The sequence below is a fragment of the Zootoca vivipara genome, chromosome 15 (assembly GCF_965207765.1).
Source record: "Zootoca vivipara chromosome 15, rZooViv2.hap1.1, whole genome shotgun sequence".
NCBI lineage: Eukaryota > Metazoa > Chordata > Lepidosauria > Squamata > Lacertidae > Zootoca > Zootoca vivipara.
Window position 1 is genome coordinate 8,324,590 of NC_142598.1, and position 14,777 is coordinate 8,339,366.

A 14,777-nucleotide genomic window follows, 5' to 3' on the forward strand; every position below is an offset into this window, starting at 1 on the left:
GCAAGAAGAGGCTTTTCTCTCCTCAATTACCCAAATTGCAGGGATTTTAATAAATTACACACTTCTCCCCTTATCCCTGCCACAAAAGGGGAGTTCAGTTCAGTTCTTGCAGATACATAAACACAACAAATCCAATTTTATCCTGGCAACGGGTATTTTCTTAACTGCTTCTTGCTGCAATCATTAGAAGGAGGTCAGCTTCCATTTTTAGAACCTCTCTTCCGCAAGCAAATTTCCATAATTTTTAATTCCAAAAAGTCCAATTACCCACAGTCCGATCTATTGCTGAATTTTCGTAGAAGAATTGACCGCCTCCACCTTCCAGTCACGCAGCTTCGCGCTCTCAGAGTAGCAATCTAAGTCTGTCCGCTGCGGTTCACCTCCTCGCTCTCGGGGGCTTAAACAAAGCCGATCCGGGAAAGAGAGAGCCCGCAAATGGCGCCGCCAGACAAAATCTGTCCCCAAAAAGCTCGATTTGGGGCTTTTTAGGAGGGTTCGTTTCGCTGGAACGATTCCCTCCACCTCTGAAGCGCCGAAGTCCGCTCTGCAGAACGGACCCCCGACCGATCAAGATGGCGCGGCCAACCGGAAGCCAGATTCAATCCCTAATTATCTCCGGTTGAAAGAATCAGGCAAAGGAGGGCTCTCATTAGAGCAAAATGGGACAGTGCATCATCAGCCAGAGACCCTCAAGCAGACATCTCAAACTCCACCCTCCTCCAGAACCCACCCCCGTCCTATGCAAATCAGAGGTCGTAAAATTAAATATTATTTTAAGCAGTTTTATGGTCAGTTCACTAACATCTCTTTGCTCCAAAAGCCCTGTGCACAACTGATTTTTCAAAGAGTAAAGGAAGACAGTCCTTGTACGAATAGGATGTTACAAAAACATCTATTTTCATTTGTGACGTGCTAGGAATAGTGCAGTTCCCCCTCTGTCTCGTGTGTAATAGAAACCCATTTGACAAAACCCGAGAGCAGAGATGCCCTAAATGAGAAGCTCTCTGTACGGTGAACCATGAGGCCCAGTACCTTGATTAGCTTTTGCAAGCTACTGTACATGGTTTGAATTTGGCCAGGACTGCCTAACTCTGAAACCGGTTTTCAGTGCTAGAAAGCGGCGACAGCCGACAGAAAATGCCTCCAGGCTGAAGATGTGCACATTTCCCTCACCACTGAAGAGGCGCAGCTGAGATTCGAGGCCTGGCTTCCAGGCACGCATGAGACCCTGCACCTCAGTTGCACAGACTAACCTGCACACGCAGACAGGAAGGAGAGAACCGGATGGGACATGAGGAAAGAGTTTCGCGCTGCCTCTGGGCAGAGACGGGGTTTCTCCCTTGCCGGCTTCCTTGAGTAGAACAGCTTAAGCGGAGACTTCCCTTTCCCCCTCTCTTTCTTATTTTTAACAGCCATCCAACAGTCATTTTAAGCCATCTGGAGAAAACCACAGCAGCAAGGGGAAGGGGGCACATAAATTAAGTACTATCTCTGTCAAATAGGGACACCTGGAACTGGAAGAGGCGCAGGTGGATAGGGACACCAGTTTCCTTACGTCAGAAGTTTCCAACCTTTTTGAGTCCACGGCTCCCTTGACCAACTCCATTCTTTGTCGTGCTGGCCACATGACCTGGAAGCTGTACACCGGCTTCCTCAGCCAATAACGCGAGATGAGCACCGCAACCCCAGAGTCGGTCACGACTGGACCTAATGGTCAGGGGTCTCTTTACCTTTAAGCCAATTGCTACCGCCATATTTTTCAGCTCCCGCTGAAAACATTCTTGTTTAGGCACCCCTACCCAGATACTTAGAAATGCTGGTGTGAATTTAATCTGTTTTCTTATTTTAACTTCTTGCATGTTTTAATGTATTGTAATCTTCCACCTGATGTACAAGTCAAGTGATGTAGAAATGTTACGTGAAAATAAATATATTGCACCTTCGAGGTCCATTTGTTAATTATTTGCTGTGCTGTGCAAAGAAACGCTCTGTTTTCTCCGTTCTGCATCTAATACTAATCCACTGGTGCTGAGAGAGGGGAGAAAAATTATATTTGGCCCATTTTCTCCACATTGTGCAGGATTTCATTCCACCATGAGAGAAGTTTGTAGGAAGCGCCATGTAAGCAACCCGAAAATAGACAACCTCAAACCAATTCTAGCTGCTGAACTAAGCACTTTGACTGCTGTGGCTTCCTTTTACTTCCTTTGACCACCACAGGTAATGGGTAGTTTCAAAAATGTCACTCAGCTGGCAATGGCATGGGGAGGGGAGCAATGTCCAGGAATTCACCTGCAGCCCCATCTCTGTGTTCTTCCTAAATCTGCTCTGGAGGGTCTCCCAGCCCTGCAATGTTGGGGCTGCAGGGACAGAACTGGATACAACCCCATGGATAGCTCAGTTGGCTAGAGCTTGGTGCTGATAACACCAAGCTTGCAGGTTCGATCCCTGTATGGGGCCAGTGCCAGATTTATGTATAAGCTAAACAAGCTATAGCTTAGGGCCCCACTCTCTTGGGGGCCCCAAAAAAATGTAAAGAAAAAAACACCTGGATGTACATTTCCAAAATATAAGATAAAAACAAATAAAATAAAGCCGACGTACAGCAACAGTGTTTTGGGTTGTGTAGGATTCTATGATGTAAGTCATGGGCCCCGCCTGCTAGCCGGCTCCCTAAAATATCACTGGTTTGCTCATTTCTATATATAGGATGCCTAAATTCTGCTATTTATAATTATTAGTAGTTTGCATCATATATTTACATCTATTATTATTTCATGTTATAGCAAGTTTCTAGAGACTAGATTATGAGTCTTTGTAAATTGTGTTTCTAAAGGAACTTTTGTTATTGCCAAATGCCAATGTGTTTGCATTATTAAGTTTTTTATGAATAAAAAATTATTTTAAGCTAGGGCTTAATAATGATTTCACTATTAATATATTCTTCTTAATTGCATTTCAGTTCAACAATTACTTTGATAAAATACATATTTTGTTATGTGCAAATGGCTTTAGATACCTATTAGGTCCATAAATTACCATATAGCGTATATTCAACACAAAAAACAGCGACAATTTGTTGTTGACAAAGGACAGCTAGACATACAAAGGGCCCCATTACCTTCAGTAGCTTAAAAGTAAAGGGACCCCTGACCATTAGGTCCAGTCGTGACCGACTCTGGGGTTGCGGCGCTCATCTCGCTCTATAGGCCGAGGGAGCCGGCGTACAGCTTCCAGGTCATGTGGCCAGCATGACAAAGCCGCTTCTGGCGAACCAGAGCAGTGCACAGAAATGCCGTTTACCTTCCCGCCGGAGTGGTACCTATTTATCTACTTGCACTTCATGCTTTTGAACTCCTAGGTTGGCAGGAGCAGGGACCGAACAACGGGAGCTCACCCCGTCGCAGGGATTCGAACCGCCGACCTTCTGATCGGCAAGCCCTAGGCTCTGTGGTTTAACCCACAGCACCACCTGCGTCCCTGGCCTTCAGTAGCTTAGGGCCTCATTAAACCTAAATCCAACCCTGTACGGGGCAGCTGCATGTTCCTGCACTGCAGGGGGCTGGACTGGGTGATCCTCAGGGCCCCTTCCAATGCTACAATTCTATGATTTTGTGATTGGGATGTGGATGAGGTAGCAGTGAGACAGAAAGGGATAGGACTCACCTTTGAATTGGGGTGGGTCTCAACCCACCTCCCCCCAGCAAGGGCTACCTGGAGCCTCCTAAAAATCTGGCCCACTGATACACAAACATCCCACCCCAAAAGCACCGCTTCCCACCACAGACGAGACTCACCATCATCCGCAAGCGTTGGACAGGCAGCTTCAAAGAACAGATCAAATATTTTCTGAGGGTTTTCCCTGAGGAGAGAGAAGAGGGACCAAGGAACTCAGAGCTGGTAAGGAGAGGCAAGAAGAAGAGCTTTGAGCAGACCCGTGGATTTCTTGGACAATATTTACAAGGATGGGGAAGTCTCTCTCTCTGCATGGGCAAAGCAGCAACGAGTTCTGGCAGGATCTCATGGGGCGTACGAGATCTCACAATATTTTGAAGAGTTCTCATGAGCCCCCAAAGGAATCCACTGCCAATGCCCGTGTTGCTTCTCCACTGGTGGCGACAGTGGCGGGGTGGCTTGGGCACCAATGGGGCTGCCATCTCATGGGTCTCTCCTGCCTGAGGCAATGGCCTCACCCCGCCTCATGGGTGGGCCAGGCTCCTTCTCAATTCCTCCTCCTCTCCAGCTTTCTTACCCAGATCACCAGGACCCTAAAGCTCTCTCTCTCTCACACACACAACTTTCTGTCTCTCATATTCTCCCTCATTCCTCCAAATGCCACCCTTACCCTCCCTTAATTCCTTCTCCTTTCTCTCCCCCCACCATCTCCAAAGAATTAAATCCACCACACACACCGAGAGACCCTTTTCTCTCTCCCGTCTTCCCTTAACCCCTGCAATCATTTACTACAGACACGAGGCACCCCCTTTCCCCGCATTCCTGCCCACTTCTTCTTAACCCGCTCCTGCCTTTAGACCCTTGGAAATAGTGTGATGACGAACCAGAGCAAATATAGTATATTCACACACACTTCCTGTGATATTGAACTCAGGTGGAGTGTGCTGACAGCAATAGAAGGCTCTGAGAGATAACAGGGAGATATCTGCATGCTCTGGTAAACGCCAAGGTTTGCAGAGGTATTAAAAAAAAAGACACACCATAAGGCACCCCTCCAAAAAGATCCCCTCCCATCCCACCCTCAATAGCCGCAAAATGTTGTCTGTCATATTGGAAAATAAAAGCAAGATACTGGGTTGTAGGGGAAAGAGGAAGGTGCAATAGACTGGCAAGGGCGTTGATCAGGCAGGAGGTGAGGAAATACTGCAACGTTTTGTCACACATCCCGTGTTTGTGGGTATGCATTTTTAGTGCTGGTTCTGACCTATAAAGCCTTAAAAGGCTCAGGACCTCAGGACCTCAAGGACCGCCTCTTTCCATATCAACCTACCCGGACCCTGAGATCATCTTCTGAGGCCCTTCTTCGTGTGCCTCCTCCTCGAGAGGTCTGGAGGGTGGCAACAAAAGAACGGGGCCTTCTCTGCAGTGGCTCCCTGTCTGTGGAATGTTCTTCTCTTCCCAGGGAAGTTCACCTGGTACCTTCATTATACACCTATAGGCGCCAGGCAAAAACTTTCCTTTTTAACCAGGCCTTTGGTTGGTCTGATTTACATCCTAGGATCCTCATACCTATGGGACTGCCTCTCCTGGTATGCCCTGGGGAGCACCTTAAGGTCCATAAATAGCAACACTCTAGAGGTCCTGGGCCCTAAGGAAGTCAGATTAACCTCAACCAGAATCAGGGCCTTTTCAACATTGGCTCCGGCCTGGTGGAACGCTCTGTCTCATGAGACCAGGGCCCTGCGGGATCAGATTTCTTTCCGCAGGGCTTTTAAGACAGAGTTGTTCCGCCTGGCCTTTGGCTTGGAATCAGCTTGATCCCCTCCTCCTCTTTCCTTTTTCCTTCTGTGATGGAACCCCTATTTGGGGACTTCCCTGGCTGTTTTCTGGCCCATGTAGGACCAGTCTGGATAGTTGGCCTTGGTGAAGATTTGACGTTTTCTCCCCCCAAGCAGTTTTGATCTGAGCTTCCACTGAAATGAGGCTGCATTTTAAGTTGTATTTTAAACAATTGTTTTTATACCTGGCGTTAGCCACCCTGAGCCTGGTCTTGGCCGGGGAGGGCGGGGTATAAATAAAATTTATTATTATTATATTATTATGCACTTTTAAAACACTGTATGGGTTTTTTTTGGGGGGTGTTATTCGGTTGTTATTTTTATTTTGACTATATATATATATATATATATATATATATATATATATATAGTGGTTTTATATTTTGATTTTGTTCTATGAACCTCCCTGAGACCTCCGGGTATAAAGCAGTGTATAAATTCAATAAATAATCATGATCATCATCTGATTCCCAACATTCTGTGACTTCATCATGATCAAACCGAACCAAAAATGATAGAGTCAAACTTAATTCTTAATATCTGAAGTCTCCAGCCTTACATTTCCATATAATATATTTTAACAATCTGCAAAATAGGTCCCTTTCTCTGTGTAAAGTTAACACTTCAGAGTCTACTCTCTCTCCTTCATATCAGTTTGGTTAATTTGTCCATTTATATCAGTTCCAAGGAGTTTAATAACTATTCCCAATTAGATGCAGGCTGCTGAGATTTCCATATTCTAGCATGTAGCCCACACTATCTTTGCAACGTTAAACAGGACCTCTGTACTAGTAATTTCTAAGCCTATATCGTTCTTATCCTCAATCACATAAAACAAAAGTAGCATAGGAGTTAATCTCCCCGTTTCCCCTATCAGATCAGATATACACCATTTGTCTCCAAAAACAGTGGCTATTTGGCACTTTGACTGCATGTGCAGAAGGTGTGTTTTCCCTGATCAGGTATATGCATGGTTACACATGCTCATTTTTTAAAATTTTGCCTTACAAATAGATTTACCCTTTCCTTGCAAAATGGTGCTTATTCCTAGGTTAAAAAAAATATTTTTTTTGGATCAATGAAGCAAACAATATTTTATTCCTGCGGTCATGAGGGTGCTGTGATATAAGTGAGTTTGAAATGTGAAACTGCACATGCTCAGAGTATTTCCTTTCTTGAATCGGAGTTGCCAGACTTTAGTTTGCTTTGCTCCAACATGTCAGGAATAAAGAGGCAATCAGAAGGCATGAAATGGTAGACTGGGGTGAGTGGGGCAGAAATGTTAATTGTGCCCCTCGCAACTGAAGCAACAAACAAGTCTGTGTGCACCTAAGTTATTCAATAATAGGCAGCCTATTTGAAGTACCTGAGCTGGATTTCATGCCAGGAATGTTGTGCCTTGGAGATACCAGACTGGATAAGATTTCTACTATTCTTCCTGGTTCTCTTTGGTTAAAAAGTGATATCAGGTACCAGAACAGGTCAAGAGAATCTGGAAAAAGTAGCTGCCATTCTGAACAGACAATATATCATCAGTGGCACCAACAGAAAACAAAATACTGGCTGGGGCACAGAAAGAGCAAAGTGCCTTGCAGGAGATAGCCTTGTTACCATGGCCAGTTTCTGAAGACAAATAAATGGCTATCCGATCTGTTCCTATCCTACCGGTAGTTTCTGAAGACAAATAAATGGCTATCCTATCTGTTCCTATCCTACCGGTATTGTCTGTGAAGTATGTCTTGGCTCTAGTAACCCAAGGACTGTTGATTCTTCCAGAATCCCACCATACACAATGACCTCCTAAGACCGGAGTGGACAACTGTGAACCTACAGATGTTGAACTCCAGTGTCCATCAACTCCTGCCAGCATGGCCACTGGTAATAATGGAATAATGCTAATGGAAGCTGTAGTCTAGCAGCATCTAGGCTGTTCACCCTGGACCTAAAACTGTTTACAAGCCAAGAGATTGTGGCCTGAATCAGCAATTAATTATCCCAGCGACAGACAACTTGAAGAATTGGCCCACAACACGTCCTCCAGCATTGCAAAGTATTCTAGTGGGATCCAACTCTCAGATCAGTTGGGGTAGGAAAAGGTTTCAGGTAGATCCTGATTTACTTTGCTGTATGGAAGAATTAAAACTGAAGGAAAGTGAAGGTGAGCAGGCTTTGCCGACACGAAGCCCCACCCTGCAGCCCACCATGTTCTTACTTGATCCGGGATCCCATCGTCCTTGGCTCATTCCATCACATTGTCATCTGCTGAAGCACCACGGTGGACTATCTTTCCTTGCATCTGAACAAGTGGACTGAAGCCCTGAAAACGGACAAATCATCTCTCTAGGGCTAAGTCTGGTGCATTAAAAAGAAAGAAAAAACACACATGCAGGGCATTTCCTTTGTGGCTTTTTGTTAGAGGAAGTATGAGGCCTGTGACTGCCTTAGCTCATTGCAAGGGTGGAAGCTTGTGGGGGTGGGGATGGGTGCTTGTTTGTTGAGTCCTGCTCTTTTCTTTTTGCTCACCTGGACCTTCAAGCAAGGTCAGCGGCAGATTCCGAGGGCCGAGCAGAATTTTGGATCAGCTTAGCCCTTTTTGACAAAAGGGAAAGGAGGAAAGGGATGTTTCTGCTGGCAATGCGGTCTTTCTCCACTCCTGCTTTTGTGGTGCTTGGAGGCATTTAGAGAGTTGCAAGAATCATTGCCTGCATCCTCTTTGGATCAGCACCATTACCTCCTCCCAGTGCTTTTGGATCAGCCTTTGGTAACTGGTGGCTATTAGCTACTGCACGCCCTACTTGTGTGCGTGTGAGAAAGGAGAAACAGTGTGGCTGTCTAAATGTGGAGCCAGCAAAAAGAAGGAAGTCCACATTTTTGCAGCTGGCTGTCAAGAAACAGCAGGGAGGTGGGGGCTGTACGGTATGCTGATGACAACATAGTGTGTGCACACTCAAAGGATGTCCTCCAAACCATCCTAAATATCTTCGCAGAAGCTTACGAAAAGCTTGGGCTATCACTCAACATCCAAAAAACCAAAGTGCTGCATCAACAAGCATAAAACAAGCCCTCTGCAGTGCCACAAATCCAACTCAATGGTGTAATGCTGGAAAGTGTCAATCACTTCTCCTACCTAAGCAGTTATCTTTCCACAAGGGCCGGCATTGATGCCGAAATCCAGCATCGCCTGAGCTCTGCGAGTGCAGCTTTCTCCCAATTGAAGTGCAGAGTGTTTGAGGACTAGGACATTTGCAGGAAAACCAAAATGCTTGTTTACAAAGCTATTGTACTACCAACCTTACTGTATGCTTGTGAAACATGGGCCACTTATAAATGCCATCTCCAACTCCTCGAAAGATTCCATCAACGGTGTCTCTGAAAATGTTTGCATATCACTTGGGAAAACAGGAGAACTAATGTTAGTGTACTGGAAGAGGCAAAGATCACCAGTGTCAAAGCAGTGATTATTCAACATCAACTTCGTTGGACTGGTCAAGTTTGGAGAGAAAGGGAGAAACGTGCTAAGAGGAAGGCACGCTTGGCAAATCCACACCGTGATCAACTCCCACCTGGAAACCAATGTCCCCACTGTGGAAGGACGTGTGGATCCAGAATTGGCCTCCACAGTCACCTATTTAAGACTGTGTTCATGGAAGACAATTTTTTTAAAAAAATAATTTTTATTGAAATTTATTTTTAAAAATTGACAAAACGCCATCTTACATATAATATATAAAAACCTCTTGGCCTGAGACTTCCCTCCTTCTCAACTAATGGTTTTCCTAATTATACTCTAATATTGCATTTGTTGTTGTTGTTGTTGTTGTTGTTGTTGTTGTTGTTATTTCCCTTAAATCCGAATCTTAAATACACCATTTAAACATCATATTGATAATAATTGATATCTCTAACCTTACAAAACTTCTTGTAGCCCTACTAACGATGCCAATTGTTTACAATTGTCTCTCAAATACAATCTAAACAGGGCCAGCTCTAAGGCAAGGCGGGGTGGCGCAGGGCGCCAGGGCGCTGGGCCGCCAGGGGGGGCGCCACATGGCTGTGCCCGCTGCAGCGGTGCTGCGCCCGCCAGACAGCCACGGTGGGAAACAGGGTGGGGGGGGCGCGCCGGAGCGATCTTCACACCACGGCGCCAGGGCGCCCAATATGCTTAAGACATTGAGAGGCAGGATCTTATAGCGGCAGCAGGCACAACATGTTCCCCCCTTCTTTTCCACCTCCCGTGGGCTCATGAAACAAAACCTAATTATCTTGACTTCCTACTGAACCCACAAGAAAGAAGGGCATTTTCGTTGGCCAGATTCAACGCAAATCCATCGAACCTCCTGTGGGGAAGATTCTCGGGCAGGGCGAAGGATGAGAGGATCTGTCTCTGTCATGACGCTCAGGTGGAAAGCCTTCTACATATGGTTTTTCATTGTAATCTTTACGCCGACCTTCGTCAACAGTTCCTGGACCGGCTCTGCATCCCCAGAAGAAGACCAGAGCGGGAAATCTTACAATTCCTTTTGCTGGGGAAGGACCAGGTCCTCACCAAGATGGTGGCTCAATATCTTAATTTACTATTTTCCCGTCGTTATACTCTGCAGTCATCTGAATTATTTGAAGCCCCATTGTCGTGAAAGCGGATAGCGGATTGTTCCCTTCTCTCTCTTAACACAGCGTTTGCCACAGTGACATTTTTAATCTGTTATTATTTTGTCTGGGAGTTTGTTTGATGCCAATAAAGGTTTTACTTACTTACTGCTTAAGACGGCCCTGAATCTAAATTTATTCCAGTCTTTCAAAAAGGTCTGGTCCTGCTGGTCCGAATTTCCTCGGTTAATTTCACCAATATGGCATAGTCCATTAACTTCACCTGCCCTTCCTTCGTGGAAGACAATCTTACTTGACTACGAATGATTGCCAAAGAAGAAGAAGAAGATTTGAGGAACTGATGAAACTTTAATGGTGGCCCTTGTCTGTTTGCTCTGTCCTGCCCAGCTTGTCAAACAAAAAGATGTGTCAATTCTCCTTTTAAGAAAAATGACCTATTAACAGCTCCTGAAACTTCCAACCACAGGAAGATGTAGAGAGTGTGGAATGGCATACTTAGGGCCACTTGGTAACCAGCCTTTGCTCAGCTGCTTTGCTTGCTAATAGGGATTCATGCTTCCTCAAGGAGTCTAAGTCACTAAATTAGACTTTCTCCGGACTGAGTACCTGCAAGGGTGGGAACCAGGGGCAGGAAAGATGGCATTGCAGGTTTGGATTTGGAGACAAAGAGTGATGCTTTTAACTGACCTGGAAGAGATGGGGTCCACCCTGAGGCAGAATCAGTGTAATTTAGATATTTTAAAAAGTTTTCTGTTTACCATATTTTTCGCTCCATAAGACGCAGCTGACCATAAGAGGCACCAAGTTTTTAGAGGAGGAAAACAAGAAAAAAAATATTCTGAATCAAATGTTGTACAGTGGAACCTCGGTTTATGAACACCTCGGTTTATGAATTTTCGGTTTATGAACACCGCAGACCCATCCGGAACGGATTAATTCACTTTCCATTACTTTTAATGGGAAAGTTCGCTTCAGTTTATGAACGCTTCAGTTTATGAACAGACTTCCGGAACCAATTACACCCATGTTTCAGTTTATGAACGCTTCAGTTTAAGTACTCCGCGGTGTTGAATGATTGTGTAAAAGTGTCATTATTGTTTCACTGTACCTTTAAGAGTCAGGAAAGATTTAATGACTGGGGCTCTGCAGCTGTGGAGCAGCTCTACAGGTGTTGCTGTGAAGCTGATGATGCAGGGTATATCAGGGGTGTTGTGTGTTGCCTCTGTGCTGGGCGTTTTCCCAGTGTGCTCTTGGTGGGTGGTTTGGTTGTGTGGGTATTTTGTGTAAGCCTAATTTAATTTTTGTAATTTTTCCTTTCTCCATTAAACCAAGCATTTGTTTAAGCCTTGGTCTCTATGTGTAAGTTCCTCAACCAGTTTCTGCTGATTTTGCTTTTAACCCCAACATCTTGGTTATGGGCCCAGTGGTTGAGCGTGGAACTGCACATGTTAGTTTTTGGAGAAAGGTTTAGAAAGGTTTTTTCCTTCTTTTTGCTGCAACGGTTTTGTGGGCTGGTGGTTGAAAAGTTCCAGCATGGCAGACCGTGTTGCTGAGGCTGAGAAGGCTTTAACATTCCCACAACTAACGGCCGAGAACTACAGTTTATGGTCCTTTCGCATGGAAGCACTTCTGACTTCCCGTGATGTGTGGAAGTACGTGACCGAGGACCCTCCTGCTCCTGTGACCGATGCCTGGTCGAAAGGTGATGCTAAAGCAAGGGCATTAATTAACTTGTCTGTTAGTGATCAGCAAGTTGTGCATATAGGAAATAAGAAAACTGCCAAAGAAATGTGGGACAGTCTTGCGGCAGTGCACGTTAGAAAGGAGTCAGCGTCTGCCATAGCTAGCCAGATATCTGCTGTACCTCCAGCACAATTAACTGTGGAAGGGGTAACAGCAAGATTGATGGGCGAGCTGGACAGAAGGGAGGCTTGTGGGATTAGCACTCCTATTTCTAAAAATAATGAGGAACGCCGTATGCAAGTCTGTGGTGATTCATCTGCTTTCAAAACTTCCAAGCATTGCTGGTTTTGTGAAAAGCAGGGGCACCTTGCGAGGGACTGCAGATTTAAAAAGCAAAATGCTTCAGGGTCCGTTCCAGTTCGTAAATCACAGACAGCAACCCAGCAGTCGGCAGCACATCGTAAAGATGGACGTGAGCCGCGAGCATTCCATGCTCGTGAATTAGGTCGTAAAGTAATTAAAGATGACACGTGGAAATCGTTTGTAGTAGATTCCGGGGCGTCAATTCATCTTTGTAACGACCGAAGTCTGTTTGTTTCTTTCGAAGAGGAAATTGGCACCATTCATCTGCCCAACTCCGACGTTCTACAGTCGCTTGGCAGAGGTACTGTGAAACTTGACTCCTTAAACATAACAATAGCAAATTGCACTTACTGCCCATCAGTGGACAATTTATTATCAGTAAGTTGCTTTGCACGCCAAGGAGTAACTGTGTGCTTCACAAAATCACTATGTGAGTTCTACAAAGGGGGAAAGCGTGTATTGTATGCCAGAGAGTCTGAAGGTTTATATAGACTATATTTTAAAAAGCATTCACAGCCACCAGTGAACTGCAGAGTAACCCAGCCAAGTCAGGGGCTGAGAAATGTAAAGCCTCACTCCGGATGTATTCATGAGGCGCATAGACTTTTGGGACATTTAAATTTCACAGATGTGATAAAGACAAAGAAGATTGTTGATGGACTAAACTTAAAGCCATGTAAATACTATATGCAATGTGTATCTTGTTGTAAGAATAAGATAAAAGTTGCAAGAAAGGGTAAATGCTCAGGCAGGAAAGTAACAGAGCCATTTGAACGTGTGCATTGTGATTTAGTAGGGCCACTCCCTCCTTCTTTAGGAAATTCAAAATATTGGCTTACTCTTATTGATCAGTACAGCAGATATTGTTTTGTTTACACCATTGCTGAAAAGTCACAAGCACTTGAGAAGTACAAGATTTTTTGCAACTGGGTAAAAACCCACTTTAACAAACCTATAAAGCATTTGTTTTCTGACAGGGGGGGAGAATTTGTTTCTGAGGAATTTTCACATTTCCTGGAAGCGCAGGGGACTGTTCACGAGTTGTCCTGCCCTAGAAGTCCTTGGCAGAATGGGATTGTAGAAGTAGTGCAACGTGATTTGCAGGCAGGTGTTAAAACTTACTTGCATGATGCTAATTTGGGGAAAGAATATTGGGCGGAATCTCTTCATGCCTATCTTTTTGTTAAAAACAGATCCTATCATTCTAGTTTAAATGTTACACCCTATGAAATGTTGTTTAAAAAACGCCCTAATTTAAAATACCTGCGAATTTGGGGTTCAGACGTTATTATTCACTACCCTGCTAGACACAAGTTGGATGAGCGTAGTGTTCAAGGAAAGTTTATGGGCTACCAGCAGGGGGCGTACAGAGTTTATGTACCAGCAACTGGCAAATTTCATATTACCAGAAGCATGATTGAAACTGTAAATTGGAATAGAGTTGCTATTTTTCAAGATAGTGATGGTTTAGATAATGCTGATGAGGAGGAAGTAGAAGTAGAAGAGGAAGAAGCTGGAGCAGGGGATAATAGTGAATCTGAAGACGAAAAGCCTGTTGTGTCTGGTGATTTGTTTGAAAATTTAAAGACACAGACACCTAAAGAAAGGTTAAGTTCTTCTGAGTTTTCTGAAAGTAAGAAAAGCCCACAAGAGTCTCATCAGTCTGATGATAGCAATTTACAGTCTGAAGCTAGAAGTCCAAATAGTTCTACTGATTCTGAAGGGCCTAGCTCTTCTTCAGGACTAAGACGTTCAGACAGAAAGAGACAGGAACCAAGACGGTTTTCAAAAGAGCAGTTATATACTGTGTATGCCAATAAAGCAGTTTTTGAGCCAAAATGCTACAACGATGTTCAAAAATTACCTTTGCATGAAGCTGCAAATTGGTACAAAGCTATGGATGATGAAATAGCTTCTTTAAAAGAGCATAACACTTGGTCTCTTGTACCACAAACCCCAGACATGAGAGTTATTGATTCAAAATGGGTTTATAAAGTGAAAATGAATGATAAAAACGAAGTTGTAAGGTACAAGGCTAGGTTAGTAGCCAGAGGTTTCCAGCAAATCCCAGGTGAAGACTATGATTTGTCTTACTCACCGAGCGTAAAGTATGAATCTGTTAAGCTTTTGTTAAAAGATGCATCCCAGCGTGGACATTCTGTCTATCATGTAGATATAAAAACTGCCTATTTGTTTGCAGATTTAGAAGAACAAATTTTTATGCGTGTTCCTGATGGCGTAATCTCCACTAAAGGAGTAGTGTGCAAACTAAATAAATCTCTTTATGGTTTGCATCAGAGTGGTAAAAACTGGCATCAGACTTTAGTGAAGGAATTGCTGAATTTTGGTTTTACACAAGGCAAGGCAGATAACTGTGTATTTACAAAAGAAAATGGAAATTCTGTGACCAAATTATGTGTGTTTGTAGATGATATACTAATTTCTACAAGAACTAAACATGAATATACACAGATAGTGTCACTGTTACAAGAAAAATTTGATGTGGTAGAATTAGGCAAAGCTAAAAACTATATATCCATGCAAATTGAAGAAGGCAAAAATGGTTCTTATCTGATTCATCAAAATGCAAAAATAGATGATCTTGTTGAA

General features: G+C 44.1%; 1 protein-coding gene across 4 annotated transcripts in view; it reads right to left on the reverse strand.

Annotated features, from left to right (window-relative positions):
* The window catches only part of DENND1C (DENN domain containing 1C), a 50,452-nt gene extending 42,180 nt beyond the window's left edge, over positions 1-8,272 (reverse strand). The window contains exons 1-2 of one of the 4 annotated variants that reach the window (XM_088658333.1): positions 7,726-8,272; positions 3,798-3,862 (exon numbers count right to left, since the gene is read on the reverse strand). In XM_088658333.1, coding sequence (XP_088514459.1) covers positions 3,798-3,862; positions 7,726-7,742 — 82 coding nt within the window. In that variant the 5' untranslated portion in view covers positions 7,743-8,272. Of the gene's footprint in view, positions 1-1,939; positions 2,939-3,797; positions 3,863-7,725 lie in introns of those variants that run through there. The other 3 variants (XM_060268703.2, XM_060268702.2, XM_088658334.1) reach the window with 3 other exon arrangements.
* Between the last annotated feature and the right edge of the window lie 6,505 nt (positions 8,273-14,777).